This window comes from Dufourea novaeangliae, unplaced genomic scaffold, assembly GCF_001272555.1.
Source record: "Dufourea novaeangliae isolate 0120121106 unplaced genomic scaffold, ASM127255v1 scaffold8, whole genome shotgun sequence".
NCBI classification, from domain to species: Eukaryota; Metazoa; Arthropoda; class Insecta; order Hymenoptera; family Halictidae; genus Dufourea; species Dufourea novaeangliae.
In genome coordinates this window covers 38035-48520 of record NW_015373923.1, presented here as the reverse complement: position 1 = coordinate 48520, position 10486 = coordinate 38035, and the positions used below count along the sequence as shown (strand labels likewise).

The 10486-nt window shown below is 45.2% G+C and overlaps 1 protein-coding gene across 1 annotated transcript; it reads left to right on the top strand.

Annotated features, from left to right (window-relative positions):
* The first annotated feature begins 675 nt into the window (after window positions 1-675).
* LOC107194750 lies at window positions 676-7304 on the top strand. Its single transcript, XM_015584429.1, has 5 exons — window positions 676-1188; window positions 4560-4721; window positions 5943-6201; window positions 6465-6758; window positions 7037-7304. Exons 1-5 carry the CDS (start codon window positions 676-678, stop codon window positions 7249-7251), a joined length of 1443 nt encoding a protein of 480 aa, XP_015439915.1. The 3' UTR covers window positions 7252-7304.
* The last annotated feature ends 3182 nt before the right edge of the window (window positions 7305-10486 follow it).

Sequence of the window (10486 nt, the reverse complement as noted above, 5' to 3'; positions counted from 1 at the left end):
ATTCACAGGTGGAGGAAAGTACGTTTCCTTAAGGCCTTAGGTCTCGATACACCCCATTTGGACAACAGCCTTGTTGAACCCACACGACTCTCGGGCGCAAGTGCAACAACAGTTGCGGGGTCGGAAGTCTCGGCAGCCTTTCTATCATCGCTGACTACAGAAACACGGTTTACGGTGCATTTATATTGTCCGTTCCGACACCGACCGGTACCGACGCAGGCTCACGATACAACGTAAGCAGGAAGTATAACAGGATAGTATAAACATATAGAACGGATAGTATAAAAAGCCCTATAAGAAAAATACCCAGAAGAAAGTCTGTCGGTGCCGGGCCATGTTTGATCGGATAATATAAATGTACGTTTAGGCACCCCCGTATGGAAAATCGCTCCAGGTGTCTCGAGAGTACAAGAAAGTATATCGGATATATCGCAAGGGACTGCGAAAGGGAGACAAAGCGTGTGTAGGTGACGGTCTGTGTGTAGGGACGCTTTCGTGATCATCGAGCACCACCACCACCCACCGCCGCTGCTTTGTTCCAAGCGTTTTCCAAAAAAAAAACAAAAAACCAAAAACAAAACAAATCAGTCGAAACACGACTGACCATCTGTCACATATATATACATATATATAACACAGCGACAACGTCGAAAAGCACAGTCGTCATTGTCAGTCATGAATCTTATGTTCCGCAAGAACTTCGCCGGCGAGAGGGGGCTCGGTGGTGGTGGAGGAGGAGGAGGAGGAGGAGGAGGCGGAGGCGGATTGGAGGGTCGTACGACCCTCGGCGGTGTATACGGGTCCGGCTCGTTGGGGTACACGGGTACCAGATTCGGCGTGGTGCGCGGCGCCGGCCAAGCGGCGGTCGGGCCCCGCGGACAGATCAGACGTAGCAAGGAGTTCGGTTACTTTCCATCGATGGCCGATCACGAGCACCAGGGATACGCGTATCGGACTCATCTGTTCCTCACTCCGCCGTCAGGCGGCGCCCTCGGCTCGCCGCCCGAGGAACCGTCCGAGAGACTAGGACCCCCACCCCGGAAGAACTCGGGGCCGCACGTGATCAAATGGGGCGGGGGCGGCGGCAGCGGACTGGGACAGGGGTCCGGGGCCGGTAGCCAACCGAGGAGGAAGATCCAGCAGCCGAAGGAATTGTCCGAGCCGCCGACACCCACTGCCTCTAGACAGGTAGGCGGTTCTTGTGATTCGTTAACACATTCTATGCGGGACACCGTATATAATATATATATATATATATATATATATATATCTATATATATATATATCAAATAAGGTATAATATATTTCAAATATATTAGGAGCGAGTAGTTTTACATTAAGAATGTACCTAAACAACAAATCCTACTGCCGGATGAGAGTTACAGTTCTAATTAAAAAATGTGATAAAGAAAAGTATTTTTTATCGTTTTGAAGTCTATTGGAATACTTATAATAACATATTGATACTAAATACAGAAAAAAAAGAAAAACTTCATTTCTCCAGGCCATGGAGTCGGAAAAACGAAACACATTAAAAAGTTATAACTTTTGGAACAGTACCTACCCCCCAAACGTGTATCGTCCAGCAAATATCCAAACGACGAGCAACTCCACCTGGAAATTATATCTTGTAACCTCATCCCTCCGGACAAGCCAGGTCTAGCTATCGACGAATGTCCGAGCAAGGTCGGCCTGGCTACCTGAAACACGGCCATCCGGACACTCGTGACGATATTTCAGCGGAAAATGCACCGGGGGATGCACGTACGACGGACACGTACCTACCCGCCGGAGAAGAACGACGAGCAGTGGGTTCGAGTCACGGGATAGGAGGCCGGAATTATGGCGGAAACGAGCGGCCGTGCACGGAAAGGGCAACATAAAGTTACACCTACGCCCCCATCTCCCCTTCCCCTCCTTAGATCGCTGACCGGCACGCAAACTCCCTATCGTATTGCACGCCAAGGCGGATCTCGCGACGTGCCATAAATTTTGGGGGAGCCGGTCGACCATGTCCGATACTCGCCGCTCATTGTGCCCATTCCGCGGCCCTCCCGTTCCTGTTCCATTCTGAATTCCGTGTTGGATCGCCAGCTCCGACTTACCGTTTCGCCGACTGGATCCTTGGGAGTGGCCCCTGGGCCTCGTCCAATCGAACGATCGCCTTTTCTGAAACGACGACGGTGTGGACTTGCAGACGAGTATCAAAAAATGATTATAGTAGGGCAATCTTTCTAGATTAAAAGAACCGAAGAACGAACTCGATACGATGAATAATTTCCGAGATATAAATTCTTAAGCACATCCCTGTTTCAGGAAAATAGGCAAAAATCGTTAACTTCGACGGCCTGTATCTTTATAACAAAATCACGAACAGAAAAATAATGACTTAAGCAACCCTGACTTGACTTGACTTAAAAATCCTTGATAACGAGTGCAAAAAGTGATCGATTTCGCGTGGAATGATCCAGAGGATAGGAATCTATGGAGAATTGAGGGTGGCAGAAAAAGGTGGGACATGTCCGTATATAGAGCAATAAATGTTGAATGACTTAATGTCTACACGGTGGAAATGTAACGTTCCATATGAATACAATGAACAAAGGTAACAATCGTAAACAAAGGTGTGTATATGTATTCCATCGCGCATGGCTGCACCGGCGGAAGCAACAGTGTTAAAGTTTTATGGGCGGCGCTCGGGCAAATTTGAAAATTTGTTCACCATGCATTCAGTTCCCCGGTGGAACGTGAAAGGAGCCCACCGTCCGTCAGGCCGACTTTTACAGCATCCATCGGCAGGATATACACGAAGTCGGAGCGTGCACGATACCAGAGTGTAAATGTGTCCGGGGCGCCGACGTCTACCTTCGCAAACGTGACACGCCGCTGCTTCGCGAAGACACGACGAACTGTCCTTCAACAGAATAGAAAAATGGGGGACGGGAAATTGGAGTGGAAATTATTCCGCGTGTCAACCTAGAAGACAACTCGCGGAACCACGCTTCGATTACCGTGTCAGTCTCTGCGAATACGTTAATACGTTACGAACCTAGTTCTTGATCACTTAAGAGTAACAGTCGCGATTTTTTAAACGTATAAGTAAAAAATTAACCAAATCCATAAGAACTGTTGTTGTTCGAATAAATATATGTTTTATCTTTAATTTGGTATTAAGAAAAGTGCAGAAATAGTAATACAATGAAATTATAAATTAACATTTAAAGTACAAAGTGCAAAGGGAGAAATTTCTGATCACCTCAACCATATGTCTGTATCTCATTTGGAGCTGTCGAATTTTACGGTATAAATTTCAAGATAGTAATAATAATTATCAGCTAATTGTTTGGAAAAAAAACCTTTATTACAGTAAAGACACCGGAGATAAAATAGACACTCTCATGAGGAACTTCTTATCCAACTCTCATCGAGTCTTTACTGTATAAAGTATGTATATGTATACTAAATTGATCAGGAACTGGGTTCTGATCGAGATCTGGGTCCGTGATAGTAGTACTATGATTCTCTGTTCGATGAAACGAAAATGGATACCTACTGAGTAACGCGCGCGCGCACTCCCCGAACCGAAATGTCAAAAAAAGTTACCGGGCGTCCAAATGTCACCATAAATCACCGGGACACCGCATCGGACCACCCCGAGAGAACAATGAAAGGAACTGCGTTAACCTACATAACGGAGCGGACCAGGTATCGACTTCTGAACTCACTTGTTACTAGTGGGTGCCATTCGACGGGTACCCGGGACCGTTAAAAATGCAACGAACCCCGTTGTGCAGGGGCACGAGAACCTCCTGGTGAATATGGAGTCGAACCGTGACGCCTACCTTCCTGTTTACAATCAGTAGTAAAGGAACATGCATCCGGCTACGTGCTCGCGTACGACGTGTTCCTTACTTTATTCCTTTCGCGGAACAACGTTATATAGACGGTTGGGGACCGTTTTATTGTGTCGTCAAAGACGGAAGATCATTCTTCGGAGGATTACGATAGTGTGTACCAATAAATATGTAAAATTGAAACCGAACCTAGCTCTTTTTTGAAAGGTCTCTTCGTCGAATTCTTTTTAAGTGGTAGAGTTAAACGAAACACCCTGTATATCGGGTAATTAAGGAGACTCGATGTGTTTATAATACATACGTTTTAATCTATAAATCGAAAAACTTATCTTTATCGAAGTATAGTAGACTCTTACGATATTACCGCCTGGACTATTACCACGCGAGGCACTTCCCCTGCACACGTACTTTCACGCAAACATTCGTTTTCCCACCTCGTTGCGTACGACGTCGCCACGACGGGAGCTCTCTACTCGACGCAATGCCGTTCCCGAGAATTTTCCGGTCGTGGCCATATCGTAAGAGTCCACTTATTATATTATTTTCCTCGGGAATCAGTACCCAGTGAATATACCGAAATATAACACATTTGTCGCTCGTTGTAGGGTACTTTAGACCCGTCGAGCAAATTTCCCGGGGTTTGGACGGAATTCCTCAAGTTTCGGGCAAAGTTAATTATCAGCTTGTGTTGTGTGGTGCTCGTAGGTCTCCTTCACCGGGAACCGAGCATCCGGCGCCTACACGCCCCTGGTGGTTTCCGGGAACAGTCCACCGCGCGGCGAACCGATCTCCCTGGCTACCTTGGACCGAGACTGCTTCATCATTCCCCTCGCCTCTCTCGAACGGTTTTTACCGGCTGGAGTACCGGTACGTGTCACGAATTTTCCCTTGGAACACTTTCCGTATAACAACTTACTTGACTTGCTTTGAATTGGAGTGGTAAGTTACTGGTTTAGTTTACACACGGTACTTAAATGGCTTTCGATGCTTGCACACCGTAGAAAATACATAGTATGTATGTAGTATGGATATAGAACCACAGAGGGTTAAACCTAATCCTAATAGCAACACATAGAAAATAATTATTAGATGTCGAAGGAAAAACGAAGTAGAAAAAGGTAGACGAAAGTTCTAAGTGACCAGAACCAATATTTTACCGCAGTAGAACGAAGAACGTAGTACCACACTATATTAATGTTTATTTTTGGTATACTCTTAATTTTTCGTGATTCTCTTTCGATACGTTCGCCGTGCCTTTCACAAAAGCGTGTTTCGCAACGGAGCTATACATATTTCACGGCACGATCACCGGGACGTTGTTGCATGCGACGATGATCGATTAAATTGGATCGCTATAAATCGTTCGAATCCGGGGGGATGTAGTCGGTTCCTCGGCCAGTCGAGGACGAAATAATAGAATCCGTCGACACGTACCTCCGCGTCCGATGACGCATCGCGTTTTGGCGAATCGGGTCGACGGGATAACTCTATCGTCACGAGATAATATTTTCATGCGTTCTGAGAATTTCTGCGAACTGTCCGGCCCTCGGAGCTACCGTTGATCGGGACCACACCTGCTAAAACCGGAACGCTCGAGTTATTGGCCTTAGGTTGTCTCTTTTCTAACCACGACCAGACCGCGACCTTGCTGGCCCGGCCTCAAACGCTTAAAAATAGACGAAAGCGTCAGAGACTCGGAACAACAGAACGCGTGAACGGACCAATAACGCGTCGTCGAAGCGGAAGTGATACGGCGGCGTACTGCTCGTTAAAAATAAAATATACCATACTTAACACCATTCACTATTTTAACACCTATGAACTCGTTTGTCGAGTGTGACTCGACATCAATTTCATTCATAGGTATATACTCCTATGTCGAATCACACTCGACATACACAAAGTGCTAATTTACGTATACATATAATTAGTAAAAAAAAGTTTGTTTAAATTCGTTCCGATCAACCAACTGTCTTTTGAAGTGCCATTTAAAAGAAAACGCCTAAAATAGTAACGTTTACTTGGAACGAAAATTGCGCAAGTACTAGAGGTGCAAAAAGGGTTAATGCATTCTGTTTCCAATCACAGCTTTATTCCAACTGGTTCCAGCACGCGCCGATCGCGGACAAAAAACGACCAGGTAGCCCGTTGTCGGTCCTCGAGGTCGAGGATCCGAAGCAATGTGTTCTGGCGCACTTCATGACGCCGCTGGAGCCGTTGGATCCATTGGTCGAATCTCCAGTTTCCCGTCCGTTGGTCCTGCAACGCGACACGGCTGCCGAGCTGGTCGCCGAAATCGCGCCATCCGCTTCCCAGAGCATTCTGCTCACGAACATGGAAAAAAATGGTAATTCCTACGACCACGGCACGTAATAGATTAGATTTGATTTTATCAAATTATGTCCTCTTCGATACCAATCAACTTTTGTTTGAAACACTTTACGGTATCACAAATAACATCAGAGATATTCGAGAGGGTCGATCCAAATGGGACACCCTGTATACTTCCTTCGTAGAACCAATACGGTAGTTTTCGCATGGGGATTGAAAAGCGAGAATGCCATTAGTGGATCATAGATGTAATTTAATCCTCGAATGGGATAATTTCAGCCGATTTCCCGTTCATCACGTACTACCTAATAAACAAACAGAACACGGATCCCGTGGATTTTTACAACGAGGTCCAATGCGCCGCCTTGAGGAAATTCGATCCTCGTGATCTTCGATACGCGGCCAGCCACACGCTCGATTTATTCAACGAAGTGGCGACCATAGCCAGGCCGCCGTTGGAACCACCTGGCGTTCGACCGCCGATTCCGTCCACCGGTTACATTGTCTCGATCTTCAAGGTATTCGAGGGCGATGACGGCCTAAAGTTCGAACAGAACTGGCTCTACTGGACCGGTACATGCTTTTACTGTCTTTTAAATTCGACCTGCATTACCAAAAAGTAGCACGTTTCATTTGAATTTCAAACAACAAAATTTTCCAAACATTTTTTGTCTACAATTGTTCAGTCCCAGATGAATTGAAGGTCATTTCAAGATCACAGTGTATTAGGTGGTTGAACCCGCCCAAATTGCGATAAATCGTCCAATTTGGCGACACTTCTTTAGCTCGTTGAGATCTCCTTCAAGAATACCCACGTGGTCTGAACCAAGGCAAATGGTTTTTGTTCGCAGGTGCCCGCATGATGTACCGATATCTCCCGAAATCGGTGGGCTTGAGACGTATCACGCTGCATAAGTCGATGTCGCAGGGCGACAAGATGTACCTATTGATCTGCGAGTGCTCGCAGCTCCAAGACAATCTATCCGCGGCGGCCATATTGTTGCCGGCGTTACGCGCCCGTCTGTGCGGCTACACCGGTCTCTACAGGCCTTCGGTGTGCTTCTGATTCCTCAAGAAACGCCGACGACGCACCCGTAACGGCGTGCTTCAACCATCCGGCCGGGCCACCCTGTGAAACTTCTCCGTACAGGGGAATCACGAATATCATTGGAGAATCAACAAACTACGTCTGTATACATATGTATGTATACATATATACAGTGACACGCGAATTTGTTCATATACTTTTGAAACAATAATTATGTGTAAAAATTTTGATGCATTCTCCATTTCGACATGTTCTGTTGTCCTTTCCTGGTATATTTTTCATAATTCTGAAGTAAAATTCATATTTTCGCTACGTAATATGGTCCAATAAATTCTGAAAGCCTTCCATAAACAAATTTTTTAGTCACTGTATATGTATACGAAAGAAATCGCCGGGGTCGTTTGCTCACGTCCACGCTCAAAAAAGAGTGAACAATCCGCAACATGCATATTCCTCGTGCAAATACAAATCCATTTCCCATATATTAGCAGTTAGACGAACACCAATCAGCTAAGCGATGACTTGGTTCGTGCGCTTCTTGACTGTGTCTGCGCGTATGTGTGGCCCATCGCTATGCTAACTGGAGTTGGTCTAACTGCTAATATCTCGGAAATGGAGCTGCGGATTACAAAACGGTAAAGGACTTTTCAATTGGCATGAGGAATATACATGTTGCGGATTGTTCCATCTTTTTAGAACACCATGTATAATAGTTCAGTCGCGATACAATACACACTAGTCAACCGTGAGGTTCAATCTCGAGAGGAGCGTGTGCTTGCAAGAGACTCCGTGGAGCATTGTTCGGGGATACGAGGGAACCTTTATACAGTGGCTCGTTTCCTCAAATCGTGAAACCGATGCCAGGTAATATCGGTAGCCAGCCAGCTCGAAAACGATACGATCTTCTGGTTCCCTCGGTTTTATAAAGTTCATACTTATTTTCTTACACCAACGTGTGTGTACTATCAACGATGTTAGGCCGGGGGTTCACGGTGACGTTGCACGCTTCTTACGACTTTTATCGAGCTTGGATGCCCATTTCAAGTTCAGTTGACTCGGCCGAAACGACAGCCACCCCCAGCCACCCTCCCGGTGATCGCGGCGAAGGGACATACACATACTCGTGTTACGCTTTAGGGGAAATATCTCAACGAAGAAAAGAATCTTGTACGCTTCGAGGGGGGCCCGCGCAGCGCAACCCGTCTAGTTACGCCTCTGGCCAGTTTGTATTTTTCGACTTTACACATTTCATCCGACGTTTATGCGATAAACGTATTATTGCAAAACGCGTCCCGCTCGATACCCCGAGGGAACGCGCGCATCTGCATGTATATAGAAGGACACAGACAGCAGACAGATATATAAACACTCACATATTATACTCGATAAAACTGTGATATTCGAACGATTCCCGTATATATCACACGGATGAGAAAACGAACGTATCGCGAGATACACTTTTTGACCGATACCACACCCCCTTCTGCCCCCTCGAATCTATATATTATCTCTCTTGGTAAACGGTAGTAGTCTTGCGATAATCAGTTAGACGGAACCGGAAACTCTCGAACGGTTTCTAGAGGTCACCACGTGGCCGAGGAACGCTACGTAAATTAATCCGAATCTTTTATCGATTAATATTTCAACACCATTTGATATTACATACCCTTGCCTGGATTCGTCGATACTCGCGGTGTTTCGATTGCGTGTGACACACAGGGGTCACGGACGATCTATAACTTCGAGGCTTAAATGGCGACTTCCATCAAAATCGACCCCAGTAGAAATCGATTTGTGATGCTCTATACTCTATACCGTTTTTCGTGATCGATATCTACAAGAAAATGGAACGGACAAACGAGTCACTATTTAATTTTTTAATTTATAGCCCGGACGACCCCTTAAGATCGAAAGGATATATCTCTCTCGTCCTTTTTCTCGGGAGTGGGTATCAACGCAGGGAAAGATTATTTAAAAAAAAAAAAAAGAATCGTTCTTAGGCGCCCGGTAGAAGTTTCTAGAAAGAAGACGCGCGTAGCGTGAATTGGCGTTGTAGTACAAAAAAAAATGAGAAATCGTACGAAAAATCAAAATAAAAACGTATAGTCAATATACGCTTGTTGCATACAGACAATAGCTAGAATGATTGCGCAGGCGCGATCGGTAACGTAGATTTTTAAAGACACACGTGTCGACGGCGTATACTTACAATACGTCCCCTTACGTACTCGCTGAAACAAAAACGTGGAACAAAACGCGCACTTTAAGTATAAGACGACGAATAATAATCATTGGATCGTCCGGTGAATTGGTAACGATTTTTCGACTAGGCACTCGGATGAGCGTTGGATACGCAACCCTTAACCTCTTGAGGGTACTGGCTTCAATCATGGTTTTCATTCATTCCAGCATACTTACTTCCAAAGATATACTGATTGAATAAACACTCACTCAGAAGTTTCCTAATAAAAAAAAGAATAACCTACCAATTGATTGTCATTAATATTCATAAATATGTTTTAATACACCGAAGGAGAATGTAGGAAATTGTCCAAAATAATCGCATAGTTACTGATTCTATGGGACGATCCGATCGAAGATGAATTAAAAACAAAACACACACAAGTGAACAAATGAAAACTCGCGATTTTACTGTGATCCCACGTGTATCGCGGCGGAAAACGATACACGGAATTTCGTATGTGCGATTGAGTGCGGTGGCGGCGGCGGCGGCGTCGGAAACCGCACGCGCGACTGTGTGTCTCGATACGTGAGGTGTGATTGGTGTCTGCCACTTTTCAGGCGAATACGCACCGTTTCGCCCGAATAAAACGAGTTTCTTTGCCTGCACAAGTTTGGCTACGTGAATAATACCTTTGCTCCGCGACGGGAGTACGCCTCTTCAGGGTAACTTAACGATCGGATCACGAATTTGGATCCAAACGGCGATCCACGGATATCGTTACGTCGAGGACAAAAATCAGATTGTTCGGGACATTGATACTTCGCAATTACAATAGGTTTATTATATCATGTACAACGAATACGATGAAGTTAATAATAAATCACTTCTAATATTACAATCATAGGAACAGTGCCTCTTTTCTGTCCCCGTGAACTGTCACGCTGTTTGCCAGTAACTGATTTTGTAGTTATTAGTAGATCACCCTTGAATCATTAATACGCCGAACAAGTTTTCTGTTTCAATCTATGTTTCTCTGAATTAGTTCGTAAAAATAAAGATTAATCCTTT

Excerpts from the sequence above, each read along its gene's own strand:
- LOC107194750 (XM_015584429.1), top strand. The coding sequence starts at position 676 with ATGAATCTTATGTTCCGCAAGAACTTCGCCGGCGAGAGGGGGCTCGGT. Across the intron at positions 1,189-4,559 it reads CACCCACTGCCTCTAGACAG|GTCTCCTTCACCGGGAACCG; the intron begins GTAGGCGGTTCT and ends TGGTGCTCGTAG. Across the intron at positions 4,722-5,942 it reads TTTTACCGGCTGGAGTACCG|CTTTATTCCAACTGGTTCCA; the intron begins GTACGTGTCACG and ends TTCCAATCACAG.